Source organism: Crinia signifera, chromosome 9 (assembly GCF_055691185.1).
Source record: "Crinia signifera chromosome 9, ASM5569118v1, whole genome shotgun sequence".
Classification (NCBI taxonomy): Eukaryota; Metazoa; Chordata; class Amphibia; order Anura; family Myobatrachidae; genus Crinia; species Crinia signifera.
In genome coordinates, this window is record NC_139225.1 from 15,966,164 (window position 1) to 15,986,107 (window position 19,944).

Here is a 19,944-nt window from a genome sequence, read left to right on the forward strand (position 1 = left end):
TCTTCCTCCCCTATCCTCCTCTTACTCTTTCTTCTGCTTTATTACTTTCTCCCTTCTTTATTCTTCTTCAGAAAATTGTTAAAAAAAACAATAGCCATCTGCGTCAGTCAGTTGGGAATATTTTAGGTTGTGAAATAAGTACCGATATGTATGTGGATACTGTACTGCATGTTACTAATCGCATTATTGTTACTCTCTTGTTGGCTATTTCAATAAAACATATGATAAAAAAAAAAAAAAAAAAATAAACATATTTGGTATCGCCGCGTTCCTAAAAGTCCGATCTATTAAAATATAACATTAGTTATACAGCACGTTTAAAGGCGTAAACGGAAAATAATTCCCAACGCCAAAACTACGTTTTTTGGTCGCATCGCCTACCCAAAAAAAAATAACTAAAAGAGATCAGAAAGTCGCCCATATCCCATAATGGTATTAATTAAAAAGTACACTTCAGCCCGCAAAAAATGAGCCCTCACCCAGGTCCGTAGGTGGAAAAATAAAAAAGTTATAAGCCGCAGAACATGGCGACGCGACGCAAATTAGAAAAACCGTAAAAGTTGCTATTTTTTTTTTAGTGGTAAAACATAACGAAAACTATATAAGTTTGGTATCACCAGAATCGTAACGACCCATAGAATAAAGATAACCCATCATTTTAAACGAACTATGAACTCCAAAAAAACCGTAACCAGCGCAAAATTGTGGAATGGCGTTTTTTTTTTTTTTACCCCACATTGAATTATTTCCTGATTCCCCAGAATATTATACGGTATAGTAAATGGTACCATTAAAAAGTACAACTTGTCCCGCAAAAAAAAAGCCCTCATGTGTCTATATAGCCGGAAAATTAAAAAAGTTACGCTTATTTGAACGCAAGGAGGAAAAAAAAAAAATTAACAAAAAAGGCCTCGTCGGGAAGGGGTTAAGGCTTAATACATCTGCCCCAATGGGTGATAAGATTGATAGTGAGAATTCCACAACCTACAGAATAATAGGGAGCTGTACAGCGACCTACAGTAACGGTGCTACTTCTGCCATATATTACTGGGCCAAGCTGCCCAAATCCCTCTACATACATACATCCTATGCAGCGGTACTGTGCAAATTATCCTTGTATGATTTGCTTCTGCTTTGCTTTACATAGACCAGGAAATTACATTTATTTTCACACAAATTATACTCTATATAACATTTGTTCTATTAAAAAAATGACTTCTCTGGTGCCTGAGACTTGGTTCAATACGATGTTATTGCTTTACAAACCAAGCGAATGCTTTGCCATTTTGTATGATTATGTGACAACTGGGAGCCATGTTCTGCTGTAAACTGTGCATATTACCTCACATATGGGAATCAAAGCCACAGAGGAACATGGTACTGTGTGCTGACACACATGAGCCCACGCTTTTTGATCATAAATTAACTCCATGTACAGTTCTATACGTGTGACTATATAATATATAGAATATAACGTAGAAAAGAATCTCATTATGACAATTTAGTGCTTCTCGTTCTTATTGCAATTGTGTCCCCATTTATGTTGTAGCAAAAACACATATATAACATGATTGCTAAAGATTCTCCTTGTACCACATTTGCTTTTGTGGACGGCGGCCATTTTGTGGGCTGAACCATCTCATCAATTCCATAGGGATCGGTGGCTGAGGCATGTAATGTTCATATATTTCCAGAAGTTTGTCAGATATTTCTGATATATTAAGATAATTATTAAGTTCCATATGTTCGGCTATATATTTACTAACATCTAAGAACTGATGACATGGTTTTGCATCAGTGGGCCATGATGATCTGCCCAATGCATAGCAAGGTACATGGCTTCCCTCCGATCATGGGAAGCGTCTCTGGCGTGCAACCAGGCGTGAGTCAGGGAATGTGGAAAAGGCGCACTATGCGTAGCCGTAACATAATATTGCGTCCTAGTCCCACAGTAGTACCGACTTATTTGATACGCCCAGGTGCTTTGGTGGTCCTTTAGGTGTACGTGCACAAATACGGCACAGTAGGGGATTTGAAGTTTGAGGCAGCCATTTTGAGCTTTGTGATAAGCCCCGCGGGGCATTACCAATAAAAAGTCTGGGAGAGAAACTCAATTATAATGACCACCTGCAATGGATACGATCTTCGTTGAACCGCCCAGCTGCTTTGGATGTTGTTCTTTTGCATACGATATATCATATGCGATCCCAAGCAAAGGCTGCTGGAATCCATAACTTTTGATGGCAGCCCTGCATCCCTGGCTCTGATCACCCACCATCGGATCAGGATCGGAGCTGAAACACATGCGATTTTACACTTTTCATCGGATTTCTTGTCCCGATTGTTCGGAATCGGTCGAAAAGGGCTAAAATCGCACTACCGTATGGCCACCTATAGACCCAGTGCAGATATCTAAATTATGTTACAGGGTGGATGTGATTAAGGGCCTTATTCTAATCACTCTTTCTGACAAAATCCTTAGATGGACAAAACCATGTGCACTGCAGGGGGGCAGATGTAAAATGTGCAGAGAGAATTAGATTTGGGTGAGTTATTTTGTTTCTGTGCAGGGCAAATACTGACTGCTTTATTTTTAAACTGCAATATAGATCTCACTTTGAAGTAAAACCCCACCCAAATCTAATTCTCTCTGCACAAGTAACATCTGCCCCCCTGCAGTGTACATGGTTTTGTTCATCTAAGAAGGATTTTGTCAGAATGAGTGAACTAGAATAAGGCCCTAAATGCCTAAATTACAATAAAATATGTCTTTCTTATAAATTACAATATTCTCTTGTTATATTCATCATTTGACAAGATCCCTCGACATACAATGGCTGTCACCGTACCAAGCCTCTCTAGTACCTCGTATCTCCCAAACGTCCTGATTCCGATGGGAAAGTTACAATTTGGGCCTCTGTACCCTGACTGGGCCAGAAAGCTGTACAGTATTCTCTCCCCACTGGTGCTTGTTGTAATGAATTGGTGTTGAATGCACGTACAAGGCAGTGGCACGTCCATGGGGACTTGGCTGTGCTCCACCATACGCTGGCCTTGCCCTGGTGCCAATGTATGGATGTGGAATGTTGGGATGCGTGATATTAACAGCCCCAAAATGTATGCCTTTGTTATGTGCAAGCAATCAGGCATTTTAGAAGAAGGCAGTAAAAAGAATGAAAAATCGTGAAAAACTGATGAATATATCCCCCATTACCTTACTCAGCACCACTACTATATACCTGTATATATGACTATAGGCCAGATGCACTAAGCTTCAAAAGTGATAAAATGGAGAGTGGTAACAAACCAACCAATCAGCTCCTAACTTCCATGTCACAGGCTGTATTTGAAAAATGTCAGGCAGGAGGTGATTGGCCGGTTGTTTATCACTCTCCCTTTTATCACTCTTGAAGCTTAGTGAATCTGGCCCTATATACCCATATACCTATATACCCATATGTGGATAATCTCAGTCACTTACTATCGTCTACATACGTCAGCACAAAGGTACATGCAACCATGTAAAACGCATCACGGCGAATGTTCATTGCACATGATCTCATTTATTTATTTCCATCTTTGAAATTCACTCCTTTAATAAATATGAACGTACAGTGGTCAGAATAAGAACATGAAGCGAGAATGTAATATTATATACAGTAACAGAGGAATGGTATTGGACCGTCCGGGTGCCTTGGATCGCTGCCATACATTGGGCCTTATTTAGGGGCCAACGCAATTTGCCTCCCAAAATACGCATTCAAAATGAGGCGCAAAAGCTCCGTCTTCTTTCCCCCTTGTGTCTTCCGCCTGTGGTAGACAATACCCTGCTCACCCGCCTTGCGATGAAAGTTTAAGGAGCAGATCTACTAAATCTTGGAGAGTGATAAGGTGGAGAGAGATATCTACCATTTTTTTAAAAACCTAGGGCAAGATTCTCTAAGCTTCAAAAGTGAAAAAATGGAGAGTAATAAACAGCCAGCCAATCAGCTCCTACCTGCCATGTCACAGACTGTTTGAAAAATGTCAGACAGGAGCTGATTGGCTGGTTGTTTATCAATCTCTATTTTATCACTAGAGAATCTGGCCCATAGTCTGTAACATGACAGAAGCTTGTTGGTCCTTTATCTCTCTCTAACGCTTAGGACCTCTGCCCCCATTGTATTTGCGAAGATGAGTATTAAGTAATAGAATCCAAGTGCTGGGCAGCCATGAAAGGTTTCTCCTCAGAAAATGCTGCAAACGGTGCAGAAATAAGATGGGCGCGCTAATGGCTGCCATGCTTTACTATAAATATATAAAGATGATCTGATGGAAGTAATGTCATTCTTGTCATTGGAAGAATTTAGGGCAGTGATGGCTAACCTTGACATTCCAGCTGTTGTTGAACTACACATCCCAGCATGCCCTGTATCAGTTTTACTATTTAGCCATGCTAATACTGATGCAGGGCATGCTGGGATGTGTAGTTCAACAACAGCTGGAGTGTCAAGGTTAGCCATCACTGATTTAGGGTGTGAAAAAGAAAGTATACAGGGGCCTGATTCTGAAATGGATACAAACGCGCAGTTGAGAGATTATCATCGTGTGCATGCGTCTAAGCTACACGCCGCACATGTGCTGCAATGGCGGCCACATGTAAAGTGATTTTCAGTCAGGAAATGTTTGGGGGCTGTAACAGGCAGTGGCAGCAAACACGCAGATGTGCCGCCACAGTTATGGTTGCGTGCTTGAGGTGGCTAGTGCACCAGCATTCTATGCAGCCAATGTTGAGACCCCCCAACGTTCCGAATATTGGCCCAACCCACAATATGGCTGCCTTAAGTGGCATTGCACCATTGCATGTTCTCCCTGGGGATTTACAAACAAAACATTCTGCTAGCAACCAATCACGTCACCTCTAACCGGTCCCCTGTAAACTGATCGATAAAAGCTACAACCTAATTGGTAACCTCCAGCTTTCTCTAGATAGGGAACAGAGAGAGCCTCAAGGCAGCACAATTTGCAAATGCAGTTTATGTGTCAGCTCCTGTGGTTTGCGTGGTCAAGGTCTGACAAGTGTGAACAATTTGGAGACCTGCCAGCTTGTGCTTTCGGTACTGGTGCAGTAAGCACCCTTGGGTGAAACTGTTTGTGCCCTTTCAAAGTTTGTATGACATTACCTCAGAAGATCCTTCTGTCGTCTGACACAAACTTAGTACATCAGATGCAGAGACTGACGCCAAACCGTTCATCTCATTGTCTAAACAAAAACGATTGGCTCCATGTAGTGCAGGCAGCCATTTTGTGGGATAGAGCAATATTTGTAAGCACAGCCTTTAACATGGAGCAGCTGGTTGGCTGGTACTTTATCTCTCTCCCCAAGGTTAAATACATATCCCCCTATATAGTCTATACTAGTAGCACTATGGGCCTTATTCTAGTCCACTCTTCCTGACAAAATCCTTCTAAGATGGACAAAACCATGTGCACTGCAGGTGGGGCAGATGTAACATGTGCAGAGAGAATTAGATTTGGGTGAGTTATTTTGTTTCTGTGCAGGGTAAATACTGACTGCTTTATTTTTACACTGCAATTTAGATCTCACTTTGAAGTAAAACCCCACCCAAATCTAATTCTCTCTGCACAAGTAACATCTGCCCCACCTGCAGTGCACATGGTTTTGTCCATCTAAGAAGGAATTTGTCAGAAAGAGTGAACTAGAATAACCCCCTATGTGTGTAACTAATCTTCTGGCTTCAATAGGACCCAGTACGGGTGTGGATTATTAGGTCTAAGGTGTATAGATCGTCAGACAATAGTTTGCCACGTGAAAAGCGTTGACATGGAAATGGTTGACGTGAGTTTTTCTCTTTATTGTGTCTATGTCGACATGAATACCGTATTAGTGTACCGCTGTGCTTGCCATGCTTTGGGCACGGTGCCACAGTGCACACTACTATATTCTCCCTCTATGCTATATTCTCCCTCTATGCCCACTTGAAGAAAGAGTAAGTTGGTTAAAAAAAAAATAACGAAAAACTTTTGCTTGTCGTCTAGACTATGTCGACCCTATTCATGTCTATTTAGATACTGTCTATGTAATAATCCACACCTTTGCGTGAGGGGATGGGCCAAATAAAATCCAAGAGGTGTGGCCATGGCCCCTCCAACTTGCGTGCCCCCCATTCTTGGTGCCCCTGTCAATTTCTATGGTATAAGTTAGATTGCATTATCATACAGTTTGGTTCAGCTCACAAAATGGCTGCCCCCACGGTGCCTAGGTCACAGCTGCCGTTTAGGTTGTTGTGGAGATAAACTAATGTCCAAAATAAAGTCTTGCTAAAACAAATGACAGTGAAGAGCAAACTGAGATCGAAGGAGATTTATCAAGCCTTCTAAAAAGAAAAAGTGGAGCCGTTACTCATAGCAACGATGATTTTATAGAGTATATTTCATAAATTAAGCTAAACTCTAACTGGTTGCTATGGGAAACCCATCTACTTTGGCTCTTTAGAAAGTTTGATAAATCTCCCTCTCAGTTATTCATTCAGGTCCAGGCTGAACCAACTGTGTCCGTGTAGTGCGTACGTCAACCGCGTGGCTCATGCGTGGGTTGTAATTAGCCAACTCTTGGCTGCTAATAATCTATATCTAAGGCATCATATTTGCACAGTTCAGTGTCTCCAGGATAAATAAATGTTAATCTCCCCTAAAATGATCTAGAACTTTCATTTCCCCCAAACCCGCAATTCTGCTTGATAATTCATAAAAAGTAATTCACTGTTATCAGCACCAGGCATCAGGGTGGAAACAGCCGATATATAATAATTAAATAGCAATCTACGCTATCATCTTACTATAAAATAAACTATTTAGTAATCCTATATAAAAAGCCACCAGTTCTCAGAATCGTGGCCTTTGGTACACGAGAGATGTCACTTTCTCCCAGTGCCACCTATTGATACATTTATCCTATTGCATGCCTTCTGTAAGCTCTTGGGTCAAGTCACCCCTCCGCATGCACTAATAAACCCACTACTGCAGCACAGACATTGCTCTTGTCCACCTCCCGTCCAAAAGACTGTGTCGTAGGGTAACGGCAGATACAAAAGAATACATAAACTACAAAACAAGGAGTCATAGGGGTTTGGGATTGGCCTGGGATGCGTTCGTGTCACATAATGTCATCCAAGAGGTTGGGGCTGGCGACCCAATCAAGAGATCTGGGCTCCGAAGCTGCCATAATCATGCACATGAACTGCTTTCCAGTCCTCCTATCGATGGGGTAGATGGTGGTTGGGGTGAACCTCTTATTGTTCTCCACAAACTCGCACAGCTGCTGGTAGATCTTGGGGTACTCGTGGCGAAGGAAAACACCCCTGATCCTAAGTTCCCTCTGGATATGTATAAAGCAAACCTCCCTGGCCTTCCGGCCCTCCTCGCCCTCCTTATCCAGGTCAGCTGTGCCCGGTGGTGGGGTAAGTATTAAGGTCTCCATGTCCTTCTCCTTTTTTGTGATCTTCCTCTCCGGGCTGGAAGAGGCTAAGGCTATCTTGGCATACTTGCGGATGGTGGGAACATGGTGGGCCCTGGTGGAGAGTCGGTCTGGACCGCTTTGTCCCACCGCCACAGTTACATTCAACAGAAAACATTCATCAGGGTCGAACTGGTTGCCAGCTATTTGCAGTTCCTTGGCATGTTCTCCAAGGTTGTCTGAGTAGTTTTCGAGTTCCCTCAGAGACAGGTAGGTGGGGGACATGAGCAGGCCTTCCAGACCTAGTTGCAAAAAGTTATCAGCTGAACCCGGGTTTGGGAAGCCCAAGAAGAGCACCCCTCTCCCGCGGGAGAGATAACCCACCTTGGCGATTCGGGAGAAGGCTTTATGTACCTCGGTGTTCTCTCTGCAAAATTTGAGCACGTGTCGACAGACACTGCCCATGCGTCCGTAGATACAGCTCTCCTTGTGTATGTCCCAGTCCTCACGCCTGCAGTTGCGGGAACAGTAGTAGGTGTAACAGCTATGGCAAGACTTGAAGTAGAGGCAGGCATTGAACATTGTCTCTGTGCGTCTACACTTGGCATTGGAACAGGTCAGTAGGTCGTCTTCATCGGCACTGAGATCTGGAGAACAGTCCTCTAAGGGCTTATGTGGACTTATTATGGGCACCTCTGGAAAAGTCTCTCTCCTCTGACCTCTTTGGGAGTCAGGGAAGGTAGGAGTTGGCTGTTCCTTGAGGGGCCGGTTCTGCAAGAGATGAGACATCTGCCCATAGTTCTCTGGTTTCCGTGGAATTCCTATCATGTCCTCCTTAATTAACTTCCTCAACTGATCAGCCAGGGCATCTGCCTCACTGGGGCGGCGGCTGGATGGTGGTTTATAATCTATCACCAGATCTGCAATGAGTTCATCAAGCTGCTCCAGACTACGGTGCCGAGAGGACCTGCTTGGCATTTTATCTTTGGTCGGGTAGGGGACATGTGCTGGGTAAGCTGGTGGTGAAACCCCGGAATCCATCACATCCCAGCTGGCTGATCGCCGATCACTTCTTCCCACTCCATTGGCTCTTAAGTCATTATCGGTGATGGTAATCTCCGGGGTGACGAACCATGAGCGGCCTGTTGCGTACCTCCCGCCTCCCCCATCTGTATGTAACTTCTCCATGATGGAATTCTCAGAGAGAGAAAGGGCGGCATAACGCTTTGGAGAACAGGACAGATTAACCACCACAGGTTGGCGTCTATCGTCTGGGGATAAGGCACGTCGCTCGCGGCACAACAAATTCTCATAGCTGCGGCCTCGCGACAATGGGTCCTCTTTGCGCCCACCGGTGTTTAAAATATTGTCCCAAGAACGGGAGTAGTTTCTGGAATCAGTCCCGAGTCTTTGCTGGTTCATGCTGTAAGAAGCATGCCAAGAAGCCAGCATTGCCTCCCTTCCAGAAGTGTGCGTGGGAAACTGAGGCATCTGCATGGTTTGGTAAGATATTGGGCTCTGGTCCGGAAAATACCACTCACTGAACTGCAAGGGCTGTGTGCTCCGTGGATATGGGTACGTCCTAGACAGTGCTTCCCTTTCAGAATACTTAGCGATATCCTCCGTAAAGTAAAGTTTTGATGAAGTACTTTGAACTGGATAAGATCTCGGGTCCTCCCCATAAATGCTTTTGGTGGGGGCACTACGAGGAGGGTAAAAACGCGGATCCTCCCCATAAAACGTCCTTATTGGGGCTTCCTGAATAGGGTACGGTCTAGGGTCCTCAAAGTAAAAAGTTCTTGGATGCACTGTGGGGTTCTCATCTGCATAATATGAGTGCGCAGGAACCCCGGGGTCAGGATATGGACGGGGATAATACCCCCTATTTTTAATAGGAATGGTTTGGTTGAAATTGGAGTCTTCTTCTGTGTAGAAGAACGTGGTGGGGATCGTGGGGCTGACATACTGTCCACAGTCACGGTTGGTGTATTGTGTGAAATCTCTTGGAGAAGCAACACTTTGGTACGGAATACCACGCACATCCGGTAGGTACATCTCTCCCCCTGGCGTGCAAGCATAGTGGGTCATTCTAGGGTCAACACTGTAGGAATCGCTTGGTGTGGGGGTACGTGACACAGACATCAGTCTTGCATTTGGCACAGCTAGGCTTCTGGGGGTGCCCGGTTGCCTTGTACAGTGCTGTGCCTCCCCCCAAGTCTGGCAGGGGTTGGAAGTATGAGCAGCATGTTGAAGGACAGCGTCATCTGGCTTTATGTCCACCCGGCACCGTACGTGAGGGCTAGAGTTTGGTTTTCCAATGTGCGGCTCCTCTATGCAGTTGTTGCTGACACACAGGGGTGAGATGCGACTGGCACTGTTGCGCTGGGGTTGTAATTTTATGGGGTGCACCTCACTCATTAATACCTTTGTAGGTGCGTAAGTCACTTCCCTTTTGGGAGAAGCCACCGATTTCTGAGGTTCTCTTGAAGCCCTGGCAACTTCTCTGCCTCTTTTGGCAGTTGGTGGAGGGGACTGAGTAGAAGACATCTGAATTGGAACCGATGTGAAGCTAGTTTTAACCCGTGGAGCGCTCTTGGACCTCGGTCGCCTCCTTGGTTCTTTGGCCGGATCTTTTGCAGTGTCCATCCCTTGGGAAGTATATTGTGTATCAGCCCTGACTGAGGATCTCCTACCCACAGACTGGTTGGACGGTTCTGGGGTTCCGGCACGCCTGTGAGCTCCTCGTTGGTAGGACTCCATGACTGGTGGGTTAGGCAACTGGTCGTCTAAAGACTCAAGGAAGTCAAAACTGCGGCAGTGCCTCTTGTTGAACGGTGGCTGGTGAACCTCCCTGTGGCTGGACATGAAGCTGTCACATTGTGCAAAAGAGTAGGGGCTTCGGGAATCGATGTTCAGTCTCACCTTGACGTCTGGGTAAACCGTAGAATCGAGTAGGTCAGGTGGGTCGGTTCGTGTCATTTTAATAAAGCGTGGCCGTGGAGTAGAGTGGCTTTACCTCATCTCAGCGATACAATCTGTAAAGTAGAGTAGGAGAAGTCAGTTCTATACACAAGTCCCCTATTGTCCATCATGTACAGGTAAACTCAATATATTCTACTTCAAGTCTAAGAGACCATATTGCTGACAACTGCGGAGATGTAGCAAGCCTTGGGGGATGCGCAATTTGGTCTACAGCATGATGGTCGACAGTCATTAGGTCGACACCATTAGACAACATGGGAAAAGGTCGACATGGGTCTAGATCAACATGGAAAAAGGTCAACATGGTTCTAGGTCAAAAGGTCATTAGTTCAAAAGGTCGTTAGTTCCACAGGTCATTAGTTTGACATTGTCTAGGTCGCCAGTGAAAAGATCGACATGGGGTTTTTCACTGCTTTTTGAGCCGACATGTGCCGATAGGCGTTATCTCATGCCCTACCATCCAATAGGGCGTGGTGGGAGGATAAAATAGTGTGCCGAGTGTAGCGAGGCACTGTGGCCGACGCATTGCAAGCGCAGAAGGGGATGCGGTGCACTTTAAACTGTGTCCATGTCAACAGTATTGACATTCAGGTAAAAAAACAGGGAAAAAACCCATGTCGACCTTTTGACTGTCGACCGAGTCTTTGTCGAACTAAAGACCTGTCGAACTAACGACCTGTTGAACTAATGACCTTTCGACCTAGAACCATGTCGACCTTTTCCCAATCACCTTCACTCATTTTTTCTGGTGCCCACACAAGGGAAGCACTGAGTTTGGTTCACTACCCCCTTTTCTTTTCCCATGTCGACCTGGACCCATGTCGACATTTTCCCATGTCGACCTAATGGTGTTGACCTAATGACTGTCGACCATCATGCTGTAGACCAAATGATCCCAACCCCTTATGGTGATCCGGTAGGTGATGCGGAAATCTTCTGACGGTCTACTGCAGATAGAGGGGAGATGTACCAAGTCTCAGTGCAAGATTGTTGCCCAAAGCATCCAATCAGCTTACAACTGTGTTAGAGAAATAACAAAAGCTGACTGGCTGTTTTGGGAAACTTTATCTCTATCCAAGGCTGGGTTGGGATCATTTGGTCTACAGCATGATCACCATAAGAAATAACAGAGTCGACAGCGGAGACACCAAGGCGTCTAGTATACTTGCACTGGCACTAATAGTAGAGGGGTCGCTCCTGCGCGAAATGCACCCATCTATCTAAAGAGTACAAGTGGTGTCCAGTAACATCCAGGACACCCCACATTTATCCAACCACTCACAAACAGTCACTACCCATCAATGACTTCTCTATGACATCCTCATTGCGGACGGTATCGCAGTGGCACCGTGGTGCATGGTCACTGCAACCTCAGCACAGGCGCAGTCTGCCAACAGGCACTCCGCTGCGTGATAATCGGCTTTGCGTATAAACATGAATGAGGCCCTGAATGTACCAGCTTCTGTGAGCCACATGGGCACTATACACCAGATAGGTACCAAGCACAGAGGGAAGGGAGAGTGGTTGCCCCTGGCCGTGGGACAGGGGGGGGTGGGAACAGGGGGATCTGGCTACAGGAGGGTACGCACCTGGCTAGGGGAATGACAGAGGGATCTGGCTACAGGGGAGGGTTTGCCCCTGGCAGCCAGCAGATCCTGTACTGAGACTGACATGCAGCACTGCGCTACTTACCAGAGTCCCAGGAATCTGCCTCACAGACACAATGTGGCATTACCCTGGCACCAGCTCTGGTCCATGGCCCAGGGATGACTCAGGGTTGCCTAGGATTTGGCCAACAATCTCTGATAGTAGTAATTTATAGGGGAATGTGACAGTGCTGACGCCTCCTGCAAATGTCACGCGCCCGTCCCACAAATCCTACAGTGTAACAACAGAAACCACAGTGCGGGGTGCCCCCCTCGGTGCACTGGGTACACTGTGACCCCCCAGATGTTACATAGTATGGACTGGACTGCAATGCATTATGGGTACACATACAGGGGGCATGACTATGGCAGGACCGGGGTCTACGTGGTATTATTGTGGCTTATTTATATGGCGCTACAAGGGATCCACAGCGCCTGGCAATACATAGCAAACATAACAAAATAAGGAATTATAGTACAATTTAGGACAAGCTCATGGTACATATACATAGCTGCATCAAGGGACATTAGGGTGGTATATATATATCCACAGTATATACAGGTGTGAGTCAGGTTATACTGCCTTATACCACAGTATATAAAGGTGTGAGTTACATATGCTGCCTTATACCACAGTATATACCGGTGTGAGTCACATATGCTGCCTTACACTACGGTATATACAGGTGTGAGTCACATATGCTGCCTTATACCACAGTATATGCAGGAGTGAATTACATATGCTGCCTTATACCACAGTATATGCAGGTGTGAGTCACATATGCTGCCTTATACCACAGTATATACAGGTGTGAGTTACATATGCTGCCTTATACCACAGTATATAAAGGTGTGAGTTACATATGCTGCCTTATACCACAGTTGCTGCCTTATACCACAGTATCTACAGGTGTGAGTCACATATGCTGCCTTATACCACAGTATATACAGGTGTGAGTCAGGTTATACTGCCTTATACCACAGTATATACAGGTGTGAGTTACATATGCTGCCTTATACCACAGTTGCTGCCTTATACCACAGTATCTACAGGTGTGAGTCACATATGCTGCCTTATACCACAGTATATACAGGTGTGAGTCACATATGCTGCCTTACACTACGGTGTATACAGGTGTGAGTCACATATGCTGCCTTACACTACGGTATATACAGGTGTGAGTTACATATGCTGCCTTATACCACAGTATATACCGGTGTGAGTCACATATGCTGCCTTATACCACAGTATATGCAGGAGTGAATTACATATGCTGCCTTATACCACAGTATATGCAGGTGTGAGTCACATATGCTGCCTTATACCACAGTATATACAGGTGTGAGTTACATATGCTGCCTTATACCACAGTATATACAGGTGTGAGTCACATATGCTGCCTTATACCACAGTATATGCAGGTGTGAGTCACATATGCTGCCTTATACCACAGTATATACAGGTGTGAGTTACATATGCTGCCTTACACTACGGTACATACAGATGTGAGTTACATATACTGCCTTATACCACAGTATATACAGGTGTGAGTCACATATGCTGCCTTATACCACAGTATACACAGTTGTGAGTTACATATGCTGCCTTTTACCACAGTATATAGTTATACAGGTGTGAGTTACATATGCTGCCTTATACCACAGTATATACAGGTGTGAGTCACATATGCTGCCTTATACCACAGTATATGCAGGAGTGAGTTACATATGCTGCCTTACACTACGGTATATACAGGTGTGAGTCACATATGCTGCCTTATACCACAGTATATACAGGTGTGAGTCACATATGCTGCCTTATACCACAATATACACAGGTGTGAGTTACATATGCTGCCTTATACCACAGTAAATGCAGGAGTGAGTTGCATATGCTGCCTTACACTACAGTATATACAGGTGTGAGTCACACATGCTGCCTTATACCACAGTATATACAGGTGTGAGTCACACATGCTGCCTTATACCACAGTATATACCGGTGTGAGTCACATATGCTGCCTTATACCACAGTATATGCAGGAGTGAGTTACATATGCTGCCTTACACTACGGTATATACAGGTGTGAGTCACATATGCTGCCTTATACCACAGTATATGCAGGAGTGAGTTACATATGCTGCCTTATACCACAGTATATGCAGGTGTGAGTTACATATGCTGCCTTACACTACGGTGTATACAGGTGTGAGTCACATATGCTGCCTTACACTACGGTATATACAGGTGTGAGTTACATATGCTGCCTTATACCACAGTATATACCGGTGTGAGTCACATATGCTGCCTTATACCACAGTATATGCAGGAGTGAATTACATATGCTGCCTTATACCACAGTATATGCAGGTGTGAGTCACATATGCTGCCTTATACCACAGTATATACAGGTGTGAGTTACATATGCTGCCTTATACCACAGTATATACAGGTGTGAGTCACATATGCTGCCTTATACCACAGTATATGCAGGTGTGAGTCACATATGCTGCCTTATACCACAGTATATACAGGTGTGAGTTACATATGCTGCCTTACACTACGGTACATACAGATGTGAGTTACATATACTGCCTTATACCACAGTATATACAGGTGTGAGTCACATATGCTGCCTTATACCACAGTATACACAGTTGTGAGTTACATATGCTGCCTTTTACCACAGTATATAGTTATACAGGTGTGAGTTACATATGCTGCCTTATACCACAGTATATACAGGTGTGAGTCACATATGCTGCCTTATACCACAGTATATGCAGGAGTGAGTTACATATGCTGCCTTACACTACGGTATATACAGGTGTGAGTCACATATGCTGCCTTATACCACAGTATATACAGGTGTGAGTCACATATGCTGCCTTATACCACAATATACACAGGTGTGAGTTACATATGCTGCCTTATACCACAGTAAATGCAGGAGTGAGTTGCATATGCTGCCTTACACTACAGTATATACAGGTGTGAGTCACACATGCTGCCTTATACCACAGTATATACAGGTGTGAGTCACACATGCTGCCTTATACCACAGTATATACCGGTGTGAGTCACATATGCTGCCTTATACCACAGTATATGCAGGAGTGAGTTACATATGCTGCCTTACACTACGGTATATACAGGTGTGAGTCACATATGCTGCCTTATACCACAGTATATGCAGGAGTGAGTTACATATGCTGCCTTATACCACAGTATATGCAGGTGTGAGTCACATATGCTGCCTTATACCACAGTATATACAGGTGTGAGTTACATATGCTGCCTTACACTACGGTACATACAGGTGTGAGTTACATATACTGCCTTATACCACAGTATATACAGGTGTGAGTCACATATGCTGCCTTATACCACAGTATATAGTTATACAGGTGTGAGTTACATATGCTGCCTTATACCACAGTATATACAGGTGTGAGTCACATATGCTGCCTTATACCACAGTATATGCAGGAGTGAGTTACATATGCTGCCTTACACTACGGTATATACAGGTGTGAGTCACATATGCTGCCTTATACCACAGTATATACAGGTGTGAGTCACATATGCTGCCTTATACCACAATATACACAGGTGTGAGTTACATATGCTGCCTTATACCACAGTATATGCAGGTGTGAGTCACATATGCTGCCTTATACTACAGTATACACAGGGGTGAGTTACATACGCTGCCTTATACTACGGTATACACAGGTGTGACTTACATATGCTGCCTTACACTACAGTATACACAGGTGTGCGTTACATATGCTGCCTTATACCACAGTATACACAGGTGTGAGTTACATATACTGCCTTATACTACGGTATATATACAGGTGTGTGTTACATATGCTGCCTTATACCACAGTATATAAAGGTGTGGGTTACATATGCTGCCTTACACTATGGTATACACAGGGGTGAGTTACATATGCTGTCTTACACTACGGTACATAGAGGTGTGCGGTACATATGCTGCCTTACACTACAGTATATACAGGTGTGAGTTACATATGCTGCCTTACACTACAGTATATACAGGTGTGTCACATACTGTATGCTGCCTTATACCTCAGTATACACAGGAGTGAGTTACATATGCTGCCTTACACTACAGTATATACAGGTGAGTCACATATGCTGCCTTATACCACAGTATATACAGGTGTGAGTTACATATGCTGCCTTATACCACAGTATACACAGGAGTGAGTTACATATGCTGCCTTATACCACAGTATATACAGGTGTGGGTTACATATGCTGCCTTATATCACAGTATATACAGGTGTGAGTCACTTATGCTGCCTTATACTACAGTATATACAGGTGTGAGTTACATATGCTGCCTTACTCTACGGTACATACAGGTGTGAGTTACATATACTGCCTTATACCACAGTATATACAGGTGTGAGTCACATATGCTGCCTTATACCACAGTATATACAGGTGTGAGTTACATTTGCTGCCTTATACCACAGTATATAGTTATACAGGTGTGAGTTACATATGCTGCCTTATACCACAGTATATACAGGTGTGAGTCACATATGCTGCCTTATACCACAGTATATGCAGGAGTGAGTTACATATGCTGCCTTACACTACGGTATATACAGGTGTGAGTTACATATGCTGCCTTATACTACAGTGTATACAGGTGTGTGTTACATATACTGCCATATACTACAGTATATACAGGTGTGAGTCACATTATGGTGCCTTATTCTACAGTATACACAGGTGTGAGTTACATATGCTGCCTTATACCACAGTATACACAGGTGTGAGTTACATATGCTGACTTATACCACAGTATATACAGGTGTGGGTTACATATGCTGCCATATACTACAGTGTATACAGGTGTGAGTTACATATGCTGCCATATACTACAGTCTATACAGGTGTGTGTTACATATGCTGCCATATACTACAGTATATACAGGTGTGAGTCACATTATGGTGCCTTATTCTACAGTATATACAGGAGTGAGTTAGATATGCTGCCTTATACTACAGTATATACAGGTGTGGGTTACATATGCTGCCTTACACTACAGTATACACAGGAGTGAGTTACATATGCTGCCTTATACCACAGTATATACAGGTGTGAGTTACATATGCTGCCTTATACCACAGTATACACAGGTGTGAGTTACATATGCTGCCTTATACCACAGTATACACAGGTGTGAGTTACATATGCTGCCTTATACTACAGTATATACAGGTGTGAGTTACATATGCTGCCTTATACTACAGTATATACAGGTGTGAGTCACATATGCAGCCTTACACTACAGTATATACAGGAGTGAGTTATATGATGACTTGTGCCCGTTATAATATTCTGTAATACACACGCTACGCGGCTGTATTGTTATACCATACCACCTGTTGCCGTGTTACACATTATACTATGTAAACAAATCAGATTATCTATTATGTCCTGTGCTGTGACATTATTTACTGTGTGACGCCATTAGCAGAGAGCATGCTGGGAGACTGGCAGCCTAATTACAACTATTAATGCTAACTAGGCTGTATGGTTATAAGACACAGTATACTGTATATATATATATGAGCTCGAAAAGGGTAATTAAAGACCGAAACGTTGCACGGACCACTGTGTCGGTCTCATTATTCCAAGACCCAGGAGTGCCTCTGTCCCTACCCCGTTGTATAAGGCATCTTGGTGCCCTTGGTAGGCACCCGGGCATTGTACTGCACTTTTGACGTTCTCCCCACTGAGTGCCGATCCGTCCCCCTCTTCTATATATATATATATATATATATATACATATATATATATATATATATGTATATATATATATATATATATGTAGGTAGAAATTGGAGACACTAATGGGGCTTGCTGTGGCAATCTTTTTAATGGTACATACCACTTAAATCAACCAGTGCATATGACAGTGGGTACAGGTCCTGTACCCACTGTCCTGTACCCACTGTCATGCACTGGTTGATTTAAGTGGTATGTACCATTAAAAAGATTGCCACAGCAAGCCCCATTAGTGTCTCCAATTTCTACCTACATGTATTAGGAAGTATCCGGATTGGAACTCTCTGGCTTTATATATATATATATATATATATATATATATATATATATATATATATATATATATATATATATATAATCTGCCATTTGTGCAACACAGCCGCAACCACAACTAAAATCATATATGAGGGTCTCCCAGTGTGTATGGTACATGCCACATACTGTAATATGGTTTGTTTTGCTATAGGAAACCTATGCATATGTAATATTGTATACAACTCTACAGTACACACATTAGTATACTACACTACGGTACACACATAAGTATAGACCGCTGCTCAGTGCATCTGGGTCACTACCAGACAGATTAAGTCATTAAACATGGCTGCACACACCTCAGGATGGATCTGTCATAGATCCCGGAGTCTCCCTCATGTGATCAGACAGATCCCCTGCTCCTGATCTGCAGCAGTAACAAGATCCTGATTATATGCGATAATTAGGCAGCATTATTCCCATGCCAGCTTATCTCCCCCTCCCCGGATGCTGCATGAGGGATTGTGTGGTACCCGCTAATCGGGAGCAAGGATGTAGAGTAGCCTGGATGCAGGATGCTGTGGTGCCCTAGTGCCTGGATGCAGGATGCTGTGCTGCCTTAGAGCCTGGATGAAAGATGCTGTGGTGCCCTAGTGCCTGGATACAGGATGCTGTGCTGCCCTAGTGCCTGGATGGAGGATGCTGGGCTGCCCTAGTGCCTGGATGCAGGATATTCTGCTGCCCTAGTGCCTGCATGGAGGATGCTGAGATACACTAGAGCCTGGATACAGAATGCTGTGGTGCCCTAGAGCCTGGATGGAGGATGCTGAGATATACTAGTGCCTGGATACAGGATGCTGAGATACCCTAGAGCCTGGATGCAGGATGCTGTGCTGCCCTAGTGCCTGGATGCAGGATGCTGAGATACCCTAGACCCTGGATGTTCTGCTGCCCTAGTGCCCGGATGCAGGATACTGAGACACCCTAGTGCCAGGATGCTGCATGCTCTGCTCCCCTGCAGGATGGATGCAGAAGGTGGTGTCACCCACAGCCTGATCTGTGATGCTTGGTCCTATATGATGCAGGCTGTGGCTGTGCTGAACAGAGATGATGCTGCACTGATGCATCATCTCTCCCTCTACCCCTTACCGCCACCCCACCCCCCCCTACCACCTTCCCAGAACACCCCATACTGCCCAGCCGTGTACTGAGGGTCCTGCCATGCTGTCTCCCCCTGGCCCCGGAGCCCCTCAGGTACCTGTTAGTCTCTGATGCCTCCTTAGAAGATTCGAGTTTCACTTTGGCATTAGCAGCGCCCCTGGCGGCCACTAGGCGGAACAGCGGTTTAAAGGGCCATAGAAGGACGCTGTGCCCAGGCAATAAGGAAGGCGAAGGCATGGGGCAGAGCCGGCGGGGTGGGGGCAGGGCGATGTATCGGGGGGAGGGGGGGGCTGCTGCTACATCAGAACCCTCCTGTGACCTTATGTGTACGACATATGGCAATAAATCTCTGTGCACAAGGGTGCGAGAGGGTTAAACTATGTAACCATTCGCTGCATCATTATCATGTATATATTAGAGGGTTAAACTAACCATTTGCTGCATCATTATCTATATCTGTGTATAGACAGACACACACACACACACACACACACACACACACACACACACTCTCTCTATATTTTCATGTATAGCTTATCATGTATATATCTGTATATATACTGTATATTATCATGTATATCTATATAAAATATGTATATCTGTATATAGC

At 44.4% G+C, this 19,944-nt stretch overlaps 1 protein-coding gene across 2 annotated transcripts; it reads right to left on the reverse strand.

Moving 5' to 3' along the window:
• Window positions 1-3,543: 3,543 nt before the first annotated feature.
• On the reverse strand, window positions 3,544-19,567 carry AJM1 (apical junction component 1 homolog). 2 transcript variants are annotated; one of them, XM_083161146.1, is made up of 2 exons: window positions 19,432-19,567; window positions 3,544-10,491 (listed from the first exon to the last, which is right to left on the reverse strand). In XM_083161146.1, the coding sequence occupies exon 2, from the start codon at window positions 10,433-10,435 to the stop codon at window positions 7,157-7,159; it is 3,279 nt and encodes a 1,092-aa protein (XP_083017272.1). In that variant the 5' UTR covers window positions 10,436-10,491; window positions 19,432-19,567; the 3' UTR covers window positions 3,544-7,156. The 2 variants fall into 2 exon arrangements, with proteins under 2 accessions (XP_083017272.1, XP_083017273.1); XM_083161147.1 differs by lacking the exon at window positions 19,432-19,567 and adding an exon at window positions 18,533-19,313.
• Window positions 19,568-19,944: the final 377 nt, after the last annotated feature.

Excerpts from the sequence above, each read along its gene's own strand:
- AJM1 (XM_083161146.1), bottom strand. The coding sequence starts at position 10,435 with ATGACACGAACCGACCCACCTGACCTACTCGATTCTACGGTTTACCCA.